Genomic DNA, 25,063 nt, shown 5'->3' with positions numbered 1-25,063 from the left:
GCTGTATGTGAGCAGGGAGAGACTGAGGCAGGAAGTGATGTCACACTAAGCTTATATGGCAGCTTCTATCCTAATCAAACAGAGTGTCTAGAGCTGATACTAAGGTATGGTAAAGCATTCTGCAGAATAAATATATACCATTATAGATTGCACTATTGTGTCTAACCTGTTGGCAATAAACTGTCTTGGAGCTTTCCTTCTTCTTTGAGTCCCCCATACCACCATTTAATGTAACACTTGTTATTTCTACCAAAGTGTATAACCTTGCATTAACATTGAACCTAATATTTCAGCTTGCTGCCCAGTTTTCCAGTTTATTTAAATCTGCAAACTTAGTCCTGCACAATTTCATATTATCAGCAAAAATTGAGTTCTCACAATACCAACCTCAGCCATTAACAAACAAGTTAAAAGCAGAGGGCCAAGGACAAAGTCGCCACCCCCCACAGTAATACACCAATATTTGATATATTTCGCACTTTTCCTTGAGTTGGAGAAAAAAAAAATAAAAAAAAAAAGCATACATATATTGACACATATGGAACGGATATTCAACTGTATAATTACTGCCCACCTTAAAAAAAATGGTTTATATAAAATTTAAAAGAATAAAAAAATGTTCTCAAATCTCGATATGCAAAGTTATAGGAGGGTTTGGCTTAATTTTGGATTCACACTAGGTTTCAGCAGTCAGACTCCTGCAATGTGCTAGGATTTGGGCAATTCCCAGGTTCAGTGCATTTTTAAATATACTCCATAACAAGAATGCAATCGAGGCAAAAAAAGCCACACATGCTCTTAGTTTTAAATAAAAAAAACCTAGAACTACAATATTTATCACAGTGCAAGTTGTTAGACATGCTTCTATTATTTGTCCTGTGAACATGTGATATATTATAAACAGTACCTGTCAAAAAGAAAAGGCTGCATATCGAGGCAAGAGATTCTCCCTGGGACACAATGTTGGAAAAAGACATGGCCAGGATTATTTCATGTATTTTATTTTAAGCTTGCCAAGACTGGAATGAGAGATAAATAGAAGGCACAACAATTTTGTTTTTTTAAAGTTTTTGTTTTTTTACAAACACAAACTTAAAACATGAAGAAAAAAAATCCCCATTGAGATAAAAAGTGTTTTTTTCCCCCACAAATTCAGGTGTTGTAAGAGTCAAAAAAAACAACAAAATTTGAGTGGTAAAACAGTAGTTTCACTTTGTTAAAACTTCTTGATCTCGCTGTATAATAATAAAAAGAAAACTTCTAGTATAGAAAATTCCAATGAACACCTTTTATTGTTTTGCAGTAAACAGCACGAATGTAGATTCAGTAGCCGGAGTGAATTCTTCACTGCTAATTACAGCTTGAAAGGATATACTATCAAGACTTGAATACTTTATGCCTGGAGTTAGGCTCTCCTAGAAAAGGATTTCAATCGGGCGCCATGACAATATTCCATCAGCCAAAACAGTTTCTAACCAGCTTCCAGACTGGTGGAAAGTTTCAGTCCACTCTCCTGAAAGTAGGGGGGGGGGAATTGTTTTGTTTTAAATCCTTTTCTCCCATTATATCAAGTTCAACAAATGCTGGATTCTGGGATATTGATCAAAAAAGGAAAAAAAAATTATCCATAAAATTGAAACACAGGCAAGTTGGGACAGATGAAGTTTAGCAGTCTGTCACAAGGGCAAAAATGCCAGTGTACCCTAGGCCCAATTTTCAGAAGGCTTTATGACAGAACTGTACCCTTTCCTTGTGGGAGACCAAAAAAAGCCCCACAACCCCCACCCCAAAACATAAATCACTGGCGTGGGCCTTGATTACCCCTTCCAGCCCCAAAGCCAGGCTTCTGAGACATTGCTCCACGGGGTGGTCCTCTTAGACCTCCCCCAAGACCACCGCGTGGTCCTCCTGGGCCACGTGGTCTGTCAACGCGGCGGTCACCCTCTCTTGCAGCCCTTGTTTTCTTCTCTTCAACATTCAAACGTACATCTGCTCTGAACATTATAGGCTGTGGAACAGGAATACAAAATATAAAAGTTAATTTTAAAATTGTTCTTCTAAACATCTTGAAATGAAAAGTTGCTTAAAGGGATACTGTAAATGGAAAACATGTTTTTTTCAAAACGCATCAGTTAATAGTGCTACTCCAACAGACTTCTGCATTGAAATCCAATTCATTCTTAAAAGAGCAAACAGATTTTTTTTATATTCAATTTTGAAATCTGACTGGGCTAGACATATTGTCAGTTTCTCAGCTGCCCCAGTCATGTGACTTGTGGAACTACTTTCTGTCAGGCTGTAATTTCTCCTACTTAATGTAACTGAATCAGTCTCAGTAGGACTGTTCTTAGATCTACCAAGCAGCTGTTATCTTGTGTTATGGTCCCCAAAGACGCAAAGATTTTTCTTGCCAAACGACTGATTTTAGCGAAGTCCAACCAAACCTTCGAAATTATTGTGCGGTTAGTGGGATTTGAACGATAGTACATCTTATGATTTTTCGGCCGACATCAGAAAATTGATCGGCCGGGTTAAAAAAATCTTTATCGGTCCCAGTGCAATCTATCTATGTTTGCAGGGACAAGCAGGCAGCTACCCTTTGTTTTCCTGGCAAATGGTCTTTTGGACAATTCGTACGATCGTTTCGAGATAATCGTCGTCTCACAATGACGGTCGGATCTTTTAAATCTTTTTTAATCGTTACATCTATGGCCAGCTTTAGGGAGCTGCTATCTGGTTATGACCGCTTAAAAATTACAGTTCTGTTTGCTTTACGCGGTTGCCAAAACCAATTTAAATATCGAAGCATGTACCTATTTACCTTTTTTCTTCTAAAAGTGGTATTTGCACAAATTTGTTACATTAATGTAATATATTCTACATAGAAAATTACCCGATTTCCTAGGATCTTCTGAACTGGTTCAGCATCATCAAACACCACAAAACCAAAGTTAGGAAGCTTGCCTCCACTGTTTATCCGGAGTTCAACAACATTGCCATAAGCTGTGATTTAAAGAGAACTCATTAGAATGCAGTTTGAAAGAAATCTCAAGCTGTATACAGCTGTTTTTTGCCACATATCAGGAGATTTGTGAGAGATTCGGGACTTACTCTGAAAGAACTCCTTCAGCTCAGTTTTATCCACATCATGAGGCAGGTTGCCCACAAACAGTTGATGGCTGTCTGGATACCTATTGATACGCCTTGTTTCTGACTCTGGCTCTCCTTCTCGTACTAAAAGGGTGGAGGAAATTCCTTTTAAATAGTGGTAAAACCTGAAAACAATCCCATGTACTGCAAAGTTCTTTTCTTTAATTATGTACTAAAAATTGTGGGTGGCATACAAATTTATAGTATTTTAGCTCCTAATCTGGTTTCATGGAACCGGTAGAGCAAACGTGTTCACTTCAAATACAAACAGCTTTGTATTTGGTTCCATTTAACCCCCATAACACAAGTCTTACAGGTAAATTTCTGGGACATTAGTTCAATTTGTAATCTTAATAAAAGGTTTACATATGCACAATGATAAAATAAAAAGGCATGAATTGTTCCCTTAATTCTGCAAACAGTTAAAAAAAAAAAAAAAACTAAACCAGACACAGAAAGTCATTAAAGGGGAAGGAAACCTAGTCGGCGCAAACCCCCCACCCCCCCTCCCGTTTGTTGCCCACCCTCCCTCCTCCCCCCTGGCCTACCCGTCCCGCTGGGCAAATGCCCCTAACTTGTTACTTACCCTTCTGCGCAGGTCCAGTCCAGGGAGTTCACAGACGACATCTTCTTCCACGCGATCTTCTTCCAGCTGTGAACGGCGTTTTGGCGCATGCGCAGTAGGACCATTTCGTCGGTACGATCTACTGCGCATGCGCGTGGAAGAAGATGTCGTCTGTGAACTCCCTGGACTGGACCTGCGCAGAAGGGTAAGTAACAAGTTAGGGGCATTTGCCCAGCGGGACAGGTAGGGGGGGTGGGGGGGTAGGAGGGGCCCCTACTTTATCCCTTACCCGAAGCCCTGAGCTAGTGCTCCTGTTAACAGAAAACTGCCCCAGCCCAGGGCTCTCCTCCACAAATGAGTGTCAAGCCTCACTTGGAATCACAAAGAACTTTCGGAATTATGAGTAATTGGGTGTGTCCAGCAATGTTTTAAATGCCTTGGTAGCACTTGTGTTTGATATCCTGATGAAGGGAGGGTGAAATGAACCCCCCCCCCTAAACGTTGATGCACATGAGGTGGCAATAAAAGGGGCAAGCTCCCCACCTGCGACAATATTGGTGTTGTGAAACGCTTTTCCTACATTCAATTACATGTGACTGACGTGTGCTGACCGTCTAGAGGGATCTGCACAACCAAGCTGGGATCATACGAGAGGCAAGGAGATGCGGCAATTCACAATATTGAACCTCTTCCCCACAAAAACACAGGCATATTCCTGCTTCTTCCTTCATTGTGCAGAGTTGTACATCCGTCCCAGCCCCAGCATTGAAGAAAGAAGCAGCAGGAATAGGATTGCTTTATAGTATTTGCCGAGTACACGGGGCCGGGGAGGTTTTCCGATAACATGATCACTGGCCTGGGGTATACGGTAAGTGATTACAATCACTGGATGGGTGTCTCTACATTTTAGACTTCAATAATCCTTTATAAAATGAGCAAAAATGGCATGTCTCCTCCCACAATTCCTTAAGTGAGGGTTTACCACAAGTTACAGCGCTGTGAGGCAACATCACGGTTAAACAAAAAGAATACCCTTGTGCTTTTACAGAAATACACTACAGTGAATCAGATTCACAAAGGGCTTTGAGCTTTAGAAGTTCAGCAACATTTAGGGTACACACATTGCATTTTCAATGCAAATGTTCTAGAAAACAGTCAAGTTCATCCAAAGAAAATCAACAGAGGGATGTGCAAAGTAGCCTTAAGTTTAATAAAAGAATGAAATATAGAGAAGCCTTGCAGCCGTAAAAGAAGGATAGTATAAAAAAAGCCACTTTTACATTTGCTCTAAATGACTGGAGGCAAAGTAGAAGAAGCAATCAAGTTTTACCACAAGCGTAATAGTACCTAATAGTACCCCATTGATATACTTTGAAAAGAAAAAAAAAAAAGTTGGAGTTCTTAAACTCAATCCCCCCCCACAGTTGCATTATGAAAAATGTAATAAGCAAATTTCCAGGAATGATATTTATGAATGTTATCTAACAATAATTTACACTTGACTATTATTTAGAATTTCATATTTGCACAAGATTGCTTCTCAACCCTAAAAAATTGGATACATAACACTCACAAGGCCTGGGTCCTCTGGGAGGTGGTACTGTGGTTCTCTGTTCTCTTACTCTCTGATCACGTTGTGGTGGCCTCTGTGTTGTTGTCTGGGCTTCAGATTTAGTATCTGGTCGTGGCTGGGGGGGGGGGAGAAAGGTAAAACATACATTTCTAATGAAGCTGCTATACAAAAATAAATCATAATGTGCATTAGTTAATAAAACGTTAAGTAATATTCATTAAGTGAATATATTATAGTCTATTCTGCTAACATAATTTACAGAATACAAGAGTAGAAAAATGTTTACTTATGTCACACTAAAACAGTAATATTGAAATAATTTCCAACAATGCCATAATAAACACAAAGCTTATTTTTAAAGGTGCAGCATGAGATTGAGATGTGTAGCAGTCAGAAATGAAAATGGCACTGTATAAAGAGGGCAGGCATTAGCTGGGACAAGTTGCAAGTTTATACGTTCTTATACGAAGAACAAAGCAATGCAAAACTCAAATAAGTCTGACCAGTATACAACAGAAGGGAATGGTTTAGCACAGGAGTGCCCATACTTTACTAATGTGGGTCTACTTTTAGTGATTTTGTCCCATTATGATCTAAATCCATAATAGCATTTTGTATTGCTTAATACTATTGATTTATGGGAAAAGTTGCTAAGAATTTTATTATGTATTATAATATTATGATATTATTGTATTGTTATTATTATAATAATCTATTATTATTATTATTATTAACTATTGCTTATGTAACCTTAACAGAATAAATATCTGAATTAAACAGAAGGGTGAATTAGACAAGCAGTAGATCTCAAGACTAGACAGTGTTGAGATCTACTGATAACCAGCTAAAGGTCTACTGGTAGATCCCGATCTACGTTTTGGGCACACCTGGTTTAGCAGAACAAAAAATGAAATAGGGCAAATGGCAGAGGTTACACAGCTGATAACAGATAAGTTTTGTAGAATACATCGATGGGTTCAAGTTCTACACAGGAAGACCAAAAGGGGTTGCTGAAGGAAAACCGGTCCTGTAAAATGTAAGAATATTTATATAAAAACAAAAAACAGGTAAAAGCTTACTTGGGATGTCTGAACTTTAACAACATGTGGTGGGATACCAGACACAGGAACTGCTCCACTAGGAGGAAGATTTTTGCTGGTTACTGATGCCCATGAGAATGTCTACAATAAGAGAAAAATTAGTCAACCACCATCAGAAATAGGAAAACCTGCTAAAGTTGCTGAAACTTGAAAATATTACCCTTGGGTCCTCTTGCACTGCTGGAGCAGGATCTGCTGGGGGAGGGGAAGGGCTTTTTTCTATATTAACGGTTTCTTCCTCCTCTTCTTCTGGAGCAGGTTCCTCAGATGTTGGCTCACATTTCTCTTCCACCATTTCTGGCTCCTGTTCTAGTTCAGGCTCCTGTTCCGGTTCAGCTTCTACTATCTGATCTTCTAGTGGCTCATCTAAATCATTGCTTTTGAAGAAAAATAAATAAACCAAACAAGTTATGTTCTGTATGCCAAGCACCAATCAAATGCTTAATAGACATTTTTACTTTGCCATCGGAATACATACCTTCCAGGCTGTTCATAGTATGTAGCTTCATCAGTAGCAACCAGCTCTGGGCTTTGCTGCCTCTCTTCTGGCTCTTCTGCCTCTTCATCAGATTCTATATTTGTAAATAGTAAATGCAGAGTTCACAGCTTTGCAGAAAAAGAAGAGCATTATTTAAAGGGTTGTACACCTTTAAATTAACTTTTAGTATGATGTAGACACATATTCTGAGGCAATTTGCAATTGGTTTTCATTTTTTATGATTTGTAGATTTTGAGTTTAGTTTTTTTTATTCAGCAGCTCTTCAGTTGGCAGTTTCATCAATCTGATTGCTGCGGTCCAAATTACCCTAGCAACTATGGATTGATTGAATAAGAGACTGGTATATGAATAGGAGGGCATGAATAGAAAAAATAAATAAATAAAAAGTAGCAACAACAATACATGTGTAGCCTTACTGAGCTTTTGTTTTTAGATGGGGTCGGTGACACCCATTTGAAAGCTGGAAAGAATCAGAAAAAGGCAAATAATTCAAAAACATGAATAATTCAAAAATGAATAATGAAGACCAATTGAAAAGTTGCTTAGAATTGGCCATTCTACAACATATTAAACTTGATGGTGAACCACCCCTTTAAAGGCACCCCCAAATACAACATAATAAGAGATCACAGGCAGAGAGCATGAAAATTACATTGGGTTTACCATATTCATCCCACTTGATTCCAGCAGAAAGTCCTCATATAAAAATTAGAGGTCACAGAGCTCTCCCTACATTATCAACATGGTTTACACATCTTTCTATGAATTTTTTTTCTTTTACCACATACCTTCTGGAGGCTCTGTGTCGGAATCGCCAAAAACTTCATCTTGATAGCGAAATATATCATTGTGAACATAAAACTTGTTTGCCACAGAGCCCTGAATTGGAGAGAAAAAAAAAATTAATCTAAACTAAAAACTTCAATGTACTAACTGGCAAAATGACATGATTTTAAGGAGCAATAACTCTCTCGCTCTACAAAAGACGACAACAATGAAGGATACCAATAAAGAACTTGCATTACCATCTAACATGAAATACACACGTATGAGATTAAATGCACCTCACCTCTGGTGCCAATAGAAAGGTCTGCATGAACCGACGCATTGGCTGCCTGTTGTTTGACAGTTCTCCCATGACTTGCACCACTACTCCATCATTCAGAGTGGCATGCGCATCAACATGGCGGATCTTTGTGCGGCAATCCTTGAAATTCAAAGACATTACTTTCTTGTGGATGTCCTGCCGAAAAGGAGGAATGAATATTAGCAAGGTTTATTTGTGATCCAACTTAGAATTTATGATTTTATGACATACTTACAGTCTGCCCATAAACAGCATCTGCAGGTTTCCCATTGCTATCCAAGCCACCATGAACATAGGAAGAACTTTTCCCATAAAACCTTTATACAAAATAATGAAGAAAAAAAAAACTTGTTTGAGGCTTTGTTTTTAAGCTTAGAGAGTAACAGTTTATCCAAGAAACTTGCGTTCCTATTCCGTTTTTCCCAGCGTCACTGACCTCAGCTACCAAAACAGAACTACCATATTCATATTTATTTTAAAACTGCTCCCTGGTCTCTAAAGTGATTAACTGCTTAGCAACCAGATATCACTTAATTCAAAGCTTCAGAGTTTGCAAAAATAAATAAATTAAAAAAAAAGCTAAATTGCTTAAAAGTCTCTGTTGCAAGAAATTCACTGGCACTCACAGCTGGGAAAAACCCTTGCGTGTTTATTTGCAGTTGTACAACGTTACGGGGTACTTTGTTAAGCACTCACGGCTGATTCAAGCAGGGTAAAACCCTTGCGTGTTTATTTGCCAGTGAATTTCTTGGAACCGTCTGTCTGAGAGGGTGCCGACCCCTCCATCACCGTACACCAGGCGATATCTTCAGAAGGCCAGGGTGTGCGAGCGGGCCATACATTAAAATTCTCTGTAGACTGACAAAAAAGGATAAGTCAAACTGTCCCAACATCAAGACTGAAGACACCTCACAGGAGAACTAAAAAGACTTTTGAAGCTAGAGTACTAAGAGAATGAAAATATGGGATGTTCGGTTACCCACATTAACCACCTCCAGCATGGGTGACAAAACACCCAAAAAATACCTTACTACCATGAACCATTTGACTCACTGAAGGTTAAAAAAAATAAATAAAATCAACTCTGTATTTATAATCATTTGTTTAAATGGGTTAGTGCTGCCAAATAGTGGGTACTGTGCATCGGTCCATATATTGATAAAGTCAGAAAAAGAAAAGGCATGCACAGAATCTCACATCAAGAATTTAATAGTGCAAATTCACCAAGTTTTACAGCAAACAATTACATTATAAATATACAAGTGTTTATGCATAACACACCACATCCTCTGACAAAGTGCCCAACAGCGCGAAACGCGTCAGGAGGGAGTGGCTGACACGAGGTATGCAGACCGGGGGGGGGGGGAGAGACACTCACATGTGGTGTGTTATGTATGAACACATGTATATTTATAATGTATTTGTTTGCTGTAAAACTTGGTGAATTTGCACAATTAAATGCTTGATGTGAGGTTATGTGTATGCCTTTTCTTCTACCTCTGTATTTACTCTCAAAATCTCACTCTAAATGGTCACTCTACAGAGACTGGAACTGGGTTTATTAAATCTGGCTTTCAATTGCAGCAATCTGTAGGCTTCAAAAAAACAAAAAAAAACAAAAAAAACAAAACACACACAAAAACATTGTGTACAACATACCTGTGGAGAAAGTCCGGTGCCTGGTTCAGCAAAGTATAATACTGCCTCACAAATTCCCGCCCGACAAGCAGGGGACTTGGCTTCTCCATCACCATTTCTTTGGTCAACTGAAATCTGAAAAAGAATATGAAACAGTTTAGACAAGTTTTGGGGAAAAAACCTGCTTCATAAAAATAAAGAATATTACCACTACTAGCACAACTATGGAATCACTGACCAACCCAAAATACATTTTACATAGTGATTTCATCAACAGGCTATTGGCTATTAGATATGCACAACATACCAATGGATTGGTCTGACTGATCAAAAACAGCACAAGTTTTGAACCATAATCTTTTCAAGATCATCTTTGATCTAGCCATGCCACGTTTTCAGTAAACCTGTAATGCATCACAGGTTAAAGAAAACCAGAAAAGTTACAGTGCGGTCACTACAGTAAAACATTTCTGGCACATGAAAGGTTAAATAAAAACCCACACTTTTCAATTTGCCTTTTTTTTTTTAATTAAAGACAAAGGCTACAAAATTTAGTTATTGCTGCTTTTTAGAACGAATCTTTCTATTCAGTGAATCTCCTATTCATATGCCAGTCTTAGTTAAATCATTGTATAGTTGCTAAGTTAATTTGAACCCTAGAAACCAAATTACTGAAATGACAAACTGGAGAGCTGCTGAATAAAAAAAAAAAGTAAAATTTAAAAACCACCAAAAATGAAAAACTAACTGCAAGCTGCCTCAGAATACCACTCTCTACCTCGGAAAGTTAACCTAAAAGGTGAGCTACCCCTTTAAAAAAGGTTTCAACTGTTAATTTCAAGGCAGGTCTACCCAACACTAGAACAGTTTATTTAAGTTAATGTTCTATGAAGCATAGGAATGTCTTGAGACAAATCAAATGATTACAGTTGGTTAGTCATGCAACTTTTGCTTTCCTATTGCCATGAGTTATCCTTAAAGGGGTGGTTCACCTTTTAGATAAATTTTATTATGTTATAGAATGGCCAATTCTAATATACTTTTTAATTGGTTTTCATTGTTTATTTTTTTTATAGCAATTTGTCTTTTTCTTCTGACTCTTTGCAGCTTTCAATTGGGTGTCGTTGACCCCTTCTGATAACAAATGCTCTGTAAGGCTACAAGTATGGTTATTGCTAATTTTTATAATTCATATTTCTATTCAGGCCCTCTCCTATTCCAGTCTCTTATTCAAATCAATGCATGGTTGCTAAGGTAATTTGGACCCTAGCTACCAGATTGTTCAAAACGCAAATCGAAGAGCTGCTGAATAAAAAGTTAAATAACTCAAAAATCTTTAATAATAAATAATGAAAACAAATTGCAAATTGTCTCAGAATATCACCCTCTACGTCATACTAAAAGTTATCTCAAAGGTGAACAACCCTTTTAAATTACAAGTTAACAAGACTGCACAGGTTAAAGAAAACATTGTAGTGTTATGGTAGATAGGGAGGACCAACAGCAGATGTAGCAACAAAGCTTTTGACATTACGGAATACAAGAAGTCTGATGAATATATTAACATTTGTGACTTAATCACCTCTAAACCCGTTTGCCTCTTGGCTCAGATTGATTGTTACTATGTAGCCACGCAGCATTAACAGTTGAGCTGTTTGTAGCAACAACACACCAAGACAAAAAACTCCTCTAAAAGTAGAACACTGCAAGGAAGCCAAGTCATGCCCATATTTTTTTTTCAAATAGAGGGGACTGCTGAAGCTATATAAATAAGCTACACTACTATTGAAAGCTTCGCCAAGACAGGCATGACTATTTATGGCAAGTGGTAATATCTCCTGCTCACATATCTTAAGACTGCTAGGTATTCGCCTGTACAAATGCAAATTCATAAAGAAGGATATCGTCATAGCTAAATTACATTATATGTTCTGTGAGGAGGATTTGCCTTAGTCTGAAGAACAGTGATGTTGTAGATTATTTGATTAGTAAAATAGCAAACCGAAATCGTGATTGACTCTTGAGTACATGTCTAAGTCAGCAAAACCACATGCCACTGCTCAGCCCCAGGTCAATATCCTCCGGCTGTGAGTAATTTTAACACAAAGCTACTTGGGGGGGGGGAAGCTTTTCTCAAAAACTAAAGGTGCCTCACAATAAGTAAAAGGCACATCCATAGAGGTGTATATGAATAAAATATATTAATCTCCATAAACCTTAAAGGGGTTTTTCACCTTCCAAACTATTTTTCTAAGTCAGTTGTTTTTAGAGTGTTCCTCAGAAATAGACTTTTTTCAATTACTTTCCATTATTTATTTTTTACTGTTTTTCCAAAATCTGAGTTTAAATGTGAACGATGGTCTCTGGTGTTTGTGTGGCAGCTCAGTAATTCTAATGCAGACTCCACACGGTTACAATTTTGCAACATTTAGTTGATACATTTCTCAGCAGCATCTCTGGAGTATTAGCAACTATTGTATCAATTCTAACAGCTGCCTGTATTGAAACCCAGAGATTATGGTCAGTAGGGACAAAGATAAGAAATGTATCAACTAAATCTATTTAGAACAGTTTACAAGGTCGGCGACCCCCCCGGGGGCTGCTTCAGAAGGTGAAAAATGACACTTGACACTTCAATATTAAAAAAACATTCACACATAGAAAATAGAAGTCATTGGAAAAAGTCATTATTTCTGGGGATCTATCTGAAAACAATTAGTTGTTTGAAGGTGAACCACCCTTTTAAGCCAAAAAGAGGTGTGGCATTTCCGGGAGTAGCGTTATATCTGCAGTGCTAAAAAGATACAATTGTTTATATTGTCTGGATTTAATCAAACTGGTAACAATTGGTAACCGTGCTCCGGGTAGGAGTACCGGTATGTTTATTCATGACAGCTGCTACAAAACAACTTAGGAAAATATGTCTTTAAAGGTTTTCTCCAAAAATATAAATAAATATATATATACACATATATATATATATATATATATATATATATATATATATATATATATATATATATATATATATATATACATATATACATATACATATATACATATATACATATATATATACATATATACATATATATATACATATATACATATATATATACATATATATATATATATATATATATATATATATATACATATATATATATATACATACAGTCCAGAAGTCCTTAACGCACACCGTAATATATATCTAGCTGAGTCAATACCTGGGTGCTATCTTTACTGGCAAAATTATCCAAATAGCAAAGGAAAAATATGCACACCAGGATTTGTATACAAAAAGTTAAAATTACATATTTATTGGTTTACATTAAAAAAAAAAAAAAAAAAAAAAAAAAAATCGGCCAACGTTTCGGTCTGCTCCTAAGGTCTTGATAAAGGTCTTAGGAGCAGACCGAAAACGTTGGCCGATTTTTTACTGTAAACTAATTAATATGGAATTTTACGTTTTTGTATACAAATCCTGGTGTGCATCTTTTTCCTTTGAAAAAATAAATAAATATATAAATAAATATATATATATATATATATATATATATATATATATATATATATAATCCTCCACAAATGTATAAACTACAGTTTGGTGCAGAGCAAGTAACTATAATACTACTATACTAGTACTCTATACTATGGAGTACTTCCTGCACAAATTCTATTAAAAGCTGGGCAGGTTCATAAGTGCAAGCAAATTGCAACATGAAGTTAATAACCTGCGTGTCTTCAGCACTTCAATAAACCTGGGAACACCCCATTTTTGATACAGGTATTGGCATTCTATTTTTTTCAGTACACTAGTGACTGGCGATGGAGAGGACCAGTACCAATACCTTTTCCCATAAAACTTATTTTTGATCACATACAACTCTTGAAATCCAGTCTGAAGACAATCTATACTATCATTATCAAAAGGGTCATCAAATCAGATGCCAATGTAGGTCTGACATAGAGATGCTTTGCAGCAATTTCTGCTATTGATTAAATGCCTAAACATTTAAATTTGATTTTAGGAGCTTTTCCTCACTTTAAGCCCTTCCAGCACCATGAAGATGTTGGGAGTAGCCCTCGCACTACAAAACTGGGCTAAAAGAAAGCGTGATTGTTCTGGCAGCTTGTTTGTGACCTTGTATATTGTTGACTTTGCAGTGCTATGCAATTTTGTAACCATGTTGAAAGTAACAAATTAGTCACATCTTGTGCCAAGCTAAGGACTATACATGACCTATGAAAGAACCATATTAAAAGAACAGGGCTACTGATTAACCTACATGTCCTGATAATTATGTTTAATGGGAGAATTAAAACCACTTGTGGTATACTATTTTGATGTGCTGCAGATGAGTAGGTTGAAAACCAGTGGTGCCCAAACCCACCACACGGATTTATCTAACCCCTCTACAATGTCATCGGAGGGGCCGGGGCAAGCGTGTGTATATAAACAAGTACTCTGTCACTAGTGGTGCTCGAAGTATTGTGAAGTTGGGGCTAACTCAACACCGCCTCTGGGACAATTGTTTGGCATGAACCTGCATGTTTAGGCCAAACACATTACTGAGTAGTAAAGATGGAGGACAGTAATCATCCCTTGGTCCTTACTCCATGCAGCTGAACAAAAGATTAGACATGCTCAGCATGTGGCACAAAAGCAGCCTCCTGGGCTTTAAAGGACCAGTAACACCAAAAAATGAAAGTGTTTTAAAGTAAAGAAAATATCATGTACTGTTGCCCTGCACTGGTAAAACTGATCTGTTTGCTTCAGAAACACTACTATAGTTCATATAAACAAGCTGCTTTGTAGCAATGGCGGAAATTGAAAAAAGGCTAAATGGCACAGGATAAGTAATGGACAACAGATAACATTATATTCTACAGAGCTTATCTGTTATCTGCTGTGTAACTTGAGCTTTTGCTCCTTTGAATGGCTGCCCCCATTACTACACAGCAGCTTATTTATATAAACAATAGTAATGTTTCTGAAGCAAACACTGCAGTTTTACCAGTGCAGGGCAATACTGCATTATATTTTTATTACTTTAAAACAATTTCATTTTTTGATATTACTGGTCCTTTAAAGGACAACTAAACTCTAAAAATCAATATGGCTAAAAGTGCCTTGTTTTATAAACTAAACTTATTGCACCAGCCTAAAGTTTCAGCTTATCAATAGCAGCAATGATCCAGGACTTCAATCTTGTCACAGGAAAGCGTCTGTGACAATCACATGCTCAGTGGGCTCTGAGCAGCTGTTGTGACGCTAAGCTTAGGGGTCGTCGCTAATTATCCAGCAGAAAACTAGGTTGGCCTTTAATTTAAGCTGATGCTACAGGGCTGATCATTAAATTCTGATGTTAGTTACACTGGTTTCTGTGCTGCCATGTAGTAATTATCTGTATTAATTAATAATCAGACTTATATTGTGACATTTCTATTCTATGTGTAATGTATATTGTGAGTGGGTCCCTAAGCTCAGTAAGTGACAGCAGCACAGAGCATGTGTAGTGAATCAGCAGAAAAGAAGATGGGGAGATACTGGGGCATCTTTGGAGACACAGATCTTCCCTGCTAAAGGGCTGTGGTTGCATTTGGCTATTACAGAAACCCAAAACATAATGTTCAACATTTATAGTTACTTCTTTAGTTAAGCTTTAGTTCTCCTTTAAACTGGGTCACTGACAGCTAGTAGGCCCTTACAACAGCTGGACTTGCCATCAGAACCGAAGTTAGAGAAGAAGGAAGAGCCCCTGGCAAAGCAGAGAGGTTGGAGGTTCCATTGAGAAACAGAATTACATACAGATTACATGCTTAAAAGGGTTGTTCACCTTTAAGATAACATTAAGTATAATGTAGCGGTGGTATTCTGAGACAATCTGCAATTTTTTTTTTTTTTATTTACGGTTTGAGTTTATTTTATTTTTTTTATTCAACAGCTCTCGGTTTCCACAATCTGGTAGCTAGGATCCAAATTACCCTAGCAACCATGCATTGATTTGAATAAGAGACTGGAGTGTGAAAAGCAGAGGCCTGAATAGAATAAGGAGTAATAAAAAAAAAAAGTAGCAATGACAATTTGTAGTCTTACTGAGTATCGGTTTTAGATGTGGTCAGTGACAGGGGCGTAACTACAGAGGAAGCAGACCCTGCCGCTGCAGGGGGGCCCAGGAGGTATAGGGGGCCTATGAGGCCCTAATTAATGAGAAATGTCAATATATATTGGTAAAACAGGACAACCTCTGGAAATGTTGGGGGCCCTAAAATTAATTTGCTGTGGGGCCCAGTAGCATCTAGTTACTCCACTGGTCAGTGACTCCCATTTAATAACTGGAAAGATTCTAAAGAAAGCAAATAAAAAATAATGATCAATGGAAAAGCTGCTTTAGAATTGCCCATTCTATAACATGAACAAAAGTAGGCCGCGTCCACCTGAGGGCAAGCGCGCGTTACGTCAAGCAAAGACGCGAGGTAAGGCAGCGACAAAGGCACTAGAGTTCCCAATGAGATGCTCAGCCCTCTCTGATAAGGCGACCCAGAGTTGTTGAAGGTCTTCATACCTGTGAAAGGTCCGGCTTACTGTAGGCTTGGCGCTCCGGAGAAGCCTAGATGGTTTATACCCTCACACAGCGTCGGCACAAGCAAGCGGCGTGCTCAGCAGCCGGCTACATATACTGACCTCACATCCAAACTTGCTGTTCCTACCTACCCAATCAGGGAGCTCAGCGCAAGTACTTGAGAATCCTATTGGGCTTCTAGGCAAAACATCACGCGGATCAACAATAAAAACAACCAATGGCATGAACGGAAAACCATTACGGTTACAGCCGACAGCCAAACGCAAGGCGCAATATATCAGTAAAGACGGCCCCTCTCTTGCTAAAGGTTAACTAAACGTTCATTGGTCGGAAGATTTCTCACTCTCAATGCTAGTGTGGTTGTTGAAGCATAAGGGACCCTTGTAACATTGACTAGGAAACCCTAAGTGAATATAAAGAGAGGCGGGAAAAATGGTAAAGCTAGCCAATCACTGAGCAGATGTTGCGTTGATAGACAGAACGGAAACTGGGATTTTCTTAAAGATAAACTGCCCTGTTAATGAAGCACATAGAATGGACATAAAGCAGCGAAGTGTCTATATTAACAAATGCTGGCAAAGTTCCTAAGCCTGCCCAAATACCATGAAGATGAATAACCCAAAATACTCGACTTAACAGTCAAATAGAAAAAAAAAAATACATTCTTACACATATTCTTACACTTCCTCTACCACTGATTATATATATCCGCAAATTATGTTATTACCCCACAACACCAATTTTTAATACCAATCTCTCAAAAGCTCTAGCAAAAAAAAGGTAAATAAAATGTGGGTCCCTATGTAGTGTGTTCCCTGTTTATGACATTGGCCTTCAGTCACCCACACCCATGTGTGGAAAAAAATGTGGTAAATTTCTGTAATTCACCCATATTATTAAATATTTTTCCCACTTGATTCTTGTGATTGGAGCAATCTAATTCCACAATGGATATGCTGCTGTTCTGACACGATTTTAAGCAGAAGACGGAAAAGTTCTATTAGGGTAGGACTACATGGACGTTTTTGGCGCGATCCGACGCGATGCGACAAAACGCTTGCGTCAAGTCGCATGCATAAAAATAAGGTAAGAGATAGAAATGTCGGATGAAGTCGCAGCGTTGATCCGACGCGACACGATTGTCGGATGCAGATGCTGCACAGTCGCAGTCAATGCTTCGACTTAATCCAACATTTCTCTTACCTTATTTTTGTCACAGCGTGCCAAAAACTTCCATGTAGTCCTACCCTTATGGTGCCAAGCCGACTACTACTTTTGTTTCATTATGGCCCTGAATTGTTATCCATCAGTCATAAAGCTAGAGTCCCATAGGACTCATGGCAAAATTTAATGGGAGGTCTCATCTTTATCACCAGGTGAAAATGCAAGATTTAGTATGGCATTCATCCTAATAGCAAAAAGATTAGCATTCAGCAAAATTCTTAGAGGATTGTTTACCTACCATTTATATATAGAAAAAAACAACTTTTTATCTCTACTATTTGAAAAGAGTTGGGTCAGAATTCTTGCATTTGTATACGTAGCTTTGCAAAAAAATTTTTTAAAGGCAATTAATTTTTTCCCCATGTTTTTCTAGTCACAATCATGTTCTTTATGCAGCAAGAGATATTATTAAATAATGTATCATCAGGTGACGATAGTGACTAAAGGCGATTTTATTTTGTTCTCAGGTGATAGCGTTTGCTCAGTCCTGCTAACTGAATTCTGCTTTGTATTCAGCCAAATTTCTACCCAAATCTAATAATTTTTATTCAATGAAAAATACACTTTCTTGGTCCCTACATGTGGCATTGTGAAATGGCCCCATTACACTGCAGTGGTGGTTACTTTTGTGAAAGCTATATAGGATTACACTACACACTGTGAAATGAGAATGCACAACACATATAGCTGAGATGCCTTTGTGACAACAAGAAAAGTAAAAATACAAAACGGTACAAGGAAAGAACATCCGCTTAATCCCCAAAAAGTATATTGTAAAATTAACGGCTCATCCAGCACAGAGTAGGACCCAGGTGTACAAACCCTGGGTCTATCGTAGCGGGGTGTAGCTTTGACCAGTATATAGCATACAATTTATATATATTCACAGCAATCTTGTGTAGGTGGAAACTCACCAAAGATGTAAAGTGGTCGGGTGCAGCGCCCCGAACCCGTAGCTGGGGGAGTAATTCAGTGAAGATAACGAAGAAGCACGCACTCCAAGGGCCAGTTGATGCAATTAAAAGCCTTTATTCAAGAAACAGCTAAAACAACCAATCCTTACGCGTTTCGTATCCGAGGATACTTACTCATATGCTTTTAATTACATCGACTGGCCCTTGGAGTGCGTGCTTCTTCGTTATCTTCACAAAACAGGATAATCAAACTGGAAGCTGAAACATATTCTGCTCAAATAAGCATATTTATAACAAAGCGTTAGAGTTAGAATATCGAATAGCAGAAACAGAACCCCTACTTCTTTGGGCTATGTAGGAACTTCCACTGGGCCTTGATACCCCTACATGTTCCCCTTCACAGCAAAGTTAATTAGTTTTGATCCTTCTCTCTCATGGACATCCCACTAATGTTTGTACAGGTATAGGATCCGTTTTCCAGAATGCTCGGGACCTGGGGTTTTCCAGATAACGGATCTTTGCAGAATTTGTCTACTAGAAAATCATGTAAACATTAAATAAACCCAACAGGCTGGTTTTGTTTCGAATAAGGATAATTACTGTATATCTTATATTAACTTATATTATAAGTTGGGATCAAGTACAAGGTACTGTTCTTTTATTACAGAGAAAAAGGAAATCATTTTTAAAAACTTGGATTATTTGGTCAAAAATGGGGTCTATGGGAGTTGATTATTCTGTAATTTAAAGCCTCCTGTATAACAGGTTTCTAGTTAACAGATCCAATAGTTGTATAAGAAATTTTTAACTGTGTCGCTATTCAATCTCATCATTTCAGTGGTTGTGATCAATGATATGTGAACTGCAAATGCATACTCATTAGATTGTAGCACAGGATTGCCCATACTTTACTAATGCAAGGTCTACTTTTAGTGAGGTTGTGTCAATATGATCTACATCCATTAAAGCACAGTTAGCATTCTGTTCATTGGAAAATATTACTGAGAAAATGTAAATTGCTATATTTAACAAATAACTATTTCTTAACTATTTCTACTGATCACCAGCTAAAGGTCTACTAGTAGATCCCGATCTACCTTTTGGGCACCCCTGTTGTAGCGCATTGTATTTTTTCTTTTCAATAAAATCTAAGTTAAAAGAAAATATTTATTATATGTAAGTTATACGTAATATGTTGCCTTATTTTACCTAGCAACAAGAACACAAAAAAATATGATATTCTTGAAACCAGGCATTTCTTCAGTCAATCTGCTTTCTGGTTCTTGGATGGAATGCATTTGCCCTTACACGTTAATCTCATATCCCTCTCCCCATGTATCCCCTCCCTAAACACTAGGAATGAATTTGGCTCGTGAGGCTGCCTGCTCTGTATTTATAGCGCCCAATTCTTATTCTGCTATTTATAAAGTAGTTGCAAGGCAATCTGGCAGGCTTTAAATCCCTGTATTAGAGAGAAATCAGGGCAAGTGAGGCAACTAGCAGTCTCCATACAAAGGTATCATCTATTTACACTGCCTTAAAGGGGTTGTTCTCCTTTTTGAGTGTGCGAACATACAGATAAAATACATGGGTGCACCTGAAACCCATGTAATCCATGGGTATATCGGTTTGGGCCACATGGGCCAACTGGCATGGGTTCAGGTACATGGCGGGTCTAATTGCTATTAATGTTATATAAGAATTACAAAGCAGCGCTTATTTTTGCAAAGCTGTAAAATTGTGATTTTGGGGGGGGGGTCAAAGTACAAGCAATAATGCCTTATTCTACCTTTTTCAAGTCTGCTTGGTCACACATCACACTGAATACTGAACAAAACTAATCACAACAGTACTCATTACTTACTCTCTGGGCAAAGGTTTTTGCTGCGACTGCACCCATGCACAAAGGCATTTTTGTGGTTGTTGCATTTACAATTTTGAGAAAGACTGGCTGGAAAAGTAAGACTTGCCTTCATAGTCCCTGAACCTTTTTCCTGTGCCCCCCCCCACTACCCTTTGGTGACATTAGTGAGAGGCCGGTCCTCCTCAATGACATCACCTGTGGTTTTGGGTCCATTTTTTGGGGAGGGTTTTGGGTTATGGACAGTGGCGTAACTACCGGGGAGCAGGGGGTGCGATTGGGCCAGGGCCCGCACCCCCTGAGGGCCCCCCCGGCAGATTGCGCGTCACTGACTCCCACTGATTCTGGGACTCCTGCGGCAGAAAAAATGGCGTACAGAGGGGGCAGGGGCACCGGCTGCACGTCCCGTGCCAGGACCCACCCCCCTCTAGTTACGTTACTGGTTATGGTTTTTTGGAGCTGTTTTTCAATACATGTGATATCAAGGGTATGGTGCAAAATGTTTTAATTTCCTGACTGGAATCTTGAGAGGTATGCCAACACCCAGGCCACTAGTACGGCCTTGACTTCACTGAACAACCAACTAGTAACCACTAATCATAAGCAAGTATGAAACCATTCATCTTAAATTCTTGTATTAGGAAGGAAACATTTCCTGCCTGCCCTATGCTCCCTGCATGGGCCATGCTCTGCCTGCTTGTGCCATACTCTGCCTGCCCTATGTTACCTGTGTGTGCCATACTCTGCCTGCCCTATGTTACCTATGTGTGCCATACTTTGCCTGCCCTATGCTGCCTGTTTGTGCCATACTCTGCCTGCCCAATGCTGCCTGTTTGTGCCATACTCTGCCTGCCCTATGCTGCCTATATTTGCCATACTCTGCCTGCCCTATGCTGCCTATATTTGCCATACTCTGCCTGCCATATGCTGCCTATATTTGCTATACTCTGCCTGTCCTATGCTGCCTGTATTTGCCGCCTGTATTTGCCATACTCTGCCTGCCCTATGCTGCCTGTGTGTGCCATACTCTGCCTGCCATAGGGTGCCTGTGAGTTCCCTACTTTGCCTGTGGGAGGAGAACCTTGAAAATACTTGTTAGGAGATCCCCAAGGTGTTTAATTTTATTCTGGGGGTTGTTGTTCTATCCACAGGGGAGAATGAGGTATATAGATTTAAGGATATGTCTTAATATGACAAACTTTTTCAAATATGAGGGATGAGTGATATCCCTACAGTGAGCACCAACAATTTGGTTTATTTTGGTGTATTATCAACATTAATGTGGGTACTGCCTTAACATTTCTTGTGATAAAATGGGTGTGGTTTAAATAAAGAGAGTGGTCAACACTGGCTTCCATTATCGGCCCTCCACAAAGTAAACCACATAAAAATTGCAGCCCTCCGTACCACAGAAATTGGCAGTGGCGGAACTACCAGGGGAGCAGGGCCACCCCCTCAGGGCCACCCGGCAGCCCGTGCGCCACTGAAAATGCGGGCGGTACGGAGGGGGGGCGGGGCCTGGCTGCACGTCACGCACCAGGGCCCGCCCCCCTCTAGTTACGCTACTGGAAGTTGGACAGCACTGAACTACAGTATACAAGATACAGGTATGGTTCCTTTACCAGGTTATCCAGAAACTCCTGAATTACAGGGAAGCCATCTGTGCATTTTAAAGGGGTGGTTCGCCTTCAAACAACTAGTTGTTTTCAGATAGATCACCAGAAATAATGACTTTTTCCAATGCCTTTCTATTTTCTATGTGTGACCATTTTTCTAATATTTAAGTGTCAAGTGTCTTTTACAGGGTCGCAGACCCTGTAAACTGTTCTAAATGGATACATTTAGTTGATACATTTCTTATTTTTGAGCAGAGTTTCATTACAGGCAGCTGTTAGAACTGATACAATAGTTGCTAATACTCCAGAGATTCTGCTGAGAAATGTATCAACTAAATGTTGCAAAATCTTAACAGTTTAGAGTCCGCACCTGAATAACTGAGCTACCAGACTCAAACATCAGAGACAGAGACATTCAACTTTACACTTAGCTGTTAGAAAAGCAGCAAAAAATAAATAATGGAAAGTAATAGCAAAAAGTCTATTTCTGGGGAACAATCTAAAAACAACTGAATTGAAAAAAGTGTTTGGAAGGTGAACAACCCCCTTAAGCAAATAATCCAAATTTTTTAAAAATTATTTTATTTTACTTTGTAATAATAAAACCTTGTACTTGATTCTTTAACATTCTGCATAAATCCACATTGGTGGTAAAACATCTCTCCAGTTTGCAAGTTCAGCAATTGGGTTGCTAGGGTCCAAATTACTCTAGCAACCATGCATTGATTTGAATAAGAGACTGGAATATGAATAGGAGAGGCCTAAATAGAAAGATGACTAAAAGGTAGCAATAACAATAAATGTGTAGCCTTACAGAGAATTAGTTTTTTTTAAATGGGGTCAGTAACCCCCATTTGAAAGCTGGAAAGGGTCAGAAGAAGGCAAATAATTAAACTATAAAAAAAAATTAAGGCCAATGCAAAAGTTGGTCATTCTATACCATACTAAAAGTTAACTTAAAGATTTTTGATGTAGAGAGTGATATTTATAGGCATTTTGCAATGGTTTTAATTTTTTATTAATTATGTTTTTTGAGATATTTAGCTTTTTATTCAGCAGCTCTCCCATTTGCTATTGCATCAATCTGGTTGCTAGGGTCCAAATTACCCTACCAATCATGCACTGATTTGAATAAGAGTTTGAAATATGAATGGGAGAGGGCCTAAATATAAAGATGTAGCAATAACAATACATTTGTAGTAGTGATGTGCGGGCCAGCTTCTGCACAAAATCTTTGGCCTAGCCCTGCTGTCTTCCAGCCCCTAAATTTATAGACTCGCATGGGTTGGGAGGGGTAGGTTAGGGTCGGGTGCAGGTCGAGAATTTCTCACTTATTGTAGCCTTACAGAGCATTTGAAAGAATCAGAAGTTGAAGGCAAATAACTGAAAAACTATAAAAAAAATTAAATAAGTTATAATTAGACATTCTATAACATACTAAAAGTTAACATAAATGTGAACCACCCCTTTAAAATACCACTATATGTACCTTTCACATTATTCTTAACCAGGAGCACAGATAGCACCAACTAAATAAGCTTATGTTATGAGAGAAGGGACAAATTCTGGACACCCACTTAATATGTTGTGAAGGGGTAACAAGGGGACCTTTTTAAGGTGCTTTACTTTAGTTCCCCCAATAACTTTCAGTGTATTAAGAACAAGAGTAAGCATCTTGGAATATACCCTGCCCATAGGCAAAATTCCAAATATCATGCATCATCTGTGCTTTGATTAAACCCAACCTACCATGCTGCAAATAATTTGCATGCATACATTCTTAGCTTTACAATAAATACATTTTTAGCTTTATTATAATAAATAAATGTCCCCATATTCCACCATGATGTTTGTATTAAAGAGGCAAACTGTTAATCCATTCTAACGTCCTTTAACCCTAATCTGTGTTTAAAGGGGTCATTCACCTTTGAGTTAACTTTTAGTACGATGTAGAGTAATATTCTGAGACTACCTTAGCAGCCACGTATCTGAAACTGCAAAGCTGTTGAATAAAAAGCGAAATAACTCCAAAACCAACTGCAATTGGTTTTCATTTTTTTTTTACTTGTGGTTTTTGGGTTTTTTATCTTATTATTCAGCTGCTCTCCAGTTTGCAGTTTCAACAACGTGGCTTCTATGGTCCAAATTACCCTAGCAACCATGTACTATTTTAAATAAGAGACTGGAAAATTAATAGGAGAGGCCTGAACAGAAAGATGAGTAATAACAAGTAGCAATGCATTTGTAATATTACAGAGCATTTGTTTTTTAGATTGGGTCAGTGACCCTATTTCAGAGCTGGAAAGAGTTAGAAGAAAAAGGCAAATAATTAAAAAGCTATATATAAAAAAAAAAGAAATAACGAAAGTTTCTTAGATTTAGCCATTCTAAAACATACTAAAAGTTAACTTAAAGGTGAACCACCCCTTTATGGTATTACCAGGTTAATAACCCACATGAAATGGCATGATCATGGAACCAGTTACTAAGTAGTGGATAAGCAACCTTCAGTGTTGCAGAACCATACCTCCCAACATTTTGGAAGTAAAAAGAGGGACAAAAAATTTTTCAGCAATTTTTTTGACCAAACCCCTTTATGTGGCCACCCCCCCAATTACCATGTTTGTTTTGGCAGGTTATGAATGTTTGAAAATATTTCTCCTTATCTAAACTGTGTTTTTGTGTCTCAAAATTGTTACAAAGTATCTTATTTGCACCTGTTAGCTGTTCTGGGCTCTCTGCTAAAAGCCAATTAAGTGAGAAACTTTGTTTCTTTTTCTGGCTGTTCAGTGCAGAGAAAAGAGGGACTTTCCAGTACAAATGAGGGACAGCGGGTTGAGCTGTCAAAAGAGGGACTGTCCCTCCGAAAAAGGGACAGTTGGGAGGTATGCTCAGAACTGCTGACTTTACTAGCTCTGCTGACAGGGGGTGGCTGGGAGTTGTAGTTCTGACTGCAGTGCTAAAAGTTGCTTAAGGCATACCAGATTTGTCAGCTTTTGTATTTTAAGGTACTTTTCAAAACTGTGCAGAGATAGGAATCTGTTGTTGTATATAGATAATCCCTCCAAAGCTCAAGAAAGCAACCCCCCAGTACATACTTTCTGCCGGTTTCTGCCATGCTGAGGACTGTTTCCTCCTCACTTGGGCCATGCGGACCAGAAGATGGCAGCAGCATCATTTCCTACGGCCTTTCAGCTAAAAGCACACTGGGCTCTTGCTTTCTTTCCTAGTTACAGAACATCCTCCTCC

General features: G+C 38.4%; 1 protein-coding gene across 2 annotated transcripts; it reads right to left on the bottom strand.

Moving 5' to 3' along the window:
* Positions 1-985: 985 nt before the first annotated feature.
* On the bottom strand, positions 986-25,052 carry g3bp1.L (GTPase activating protein (SH3 domain) binding protein 1 L homeolog). 2 transcript variants are annotated; one of them, XM_018250732.2, is made up of 12 exons: positions 24,913-25,052; positions 9,634-9,747; positions 8,210-8,291; positions 7,957-8,130; positions 7,676-7,766; positions 6,867-6,960; positions 6,549-6,765; positions 6,368-6,469; positions 5,289-5,403; positions 3,112-3,234; positions 2,894-3,003; positions 986-2,008 (listed from the first exon to the last, which is right to left on the bottom strand). In XM_018250732.2, exons 1-12 carry the CDS (start codon positions 24,990-24,992, stop codon positions 1,799-1,801), a joined length of 1,512 nt encoding a protein of 503 aa, XP_018106221.1. In that variant the 5' UTR covers positions 24,993-25,052; the 3' UTR covers positions 986-1,798.
* Between the last annotated feature and the right edge of the window lie 11 nt (positions 25,053-25,063).

This window comes from Xenopus laevis, chromosome 3L, assembly GCF_017654675.1.
Source record: "Xenopus laevis strain J_2021 chromosome 3L, Xenopus_laevis_v10.1, whole genome shotgun sequence".
Classification (NCBI taxonomy): Eukaryota; Metazoa; Chordata; class Amphibia; order Anura; family Pipidae; genus Xenopus; species Xenopus laevis.
Note: the sequence above shows the minus strand (reverse complement) of the source record. Positions and strands in the feature narration are given on the sequence as shown.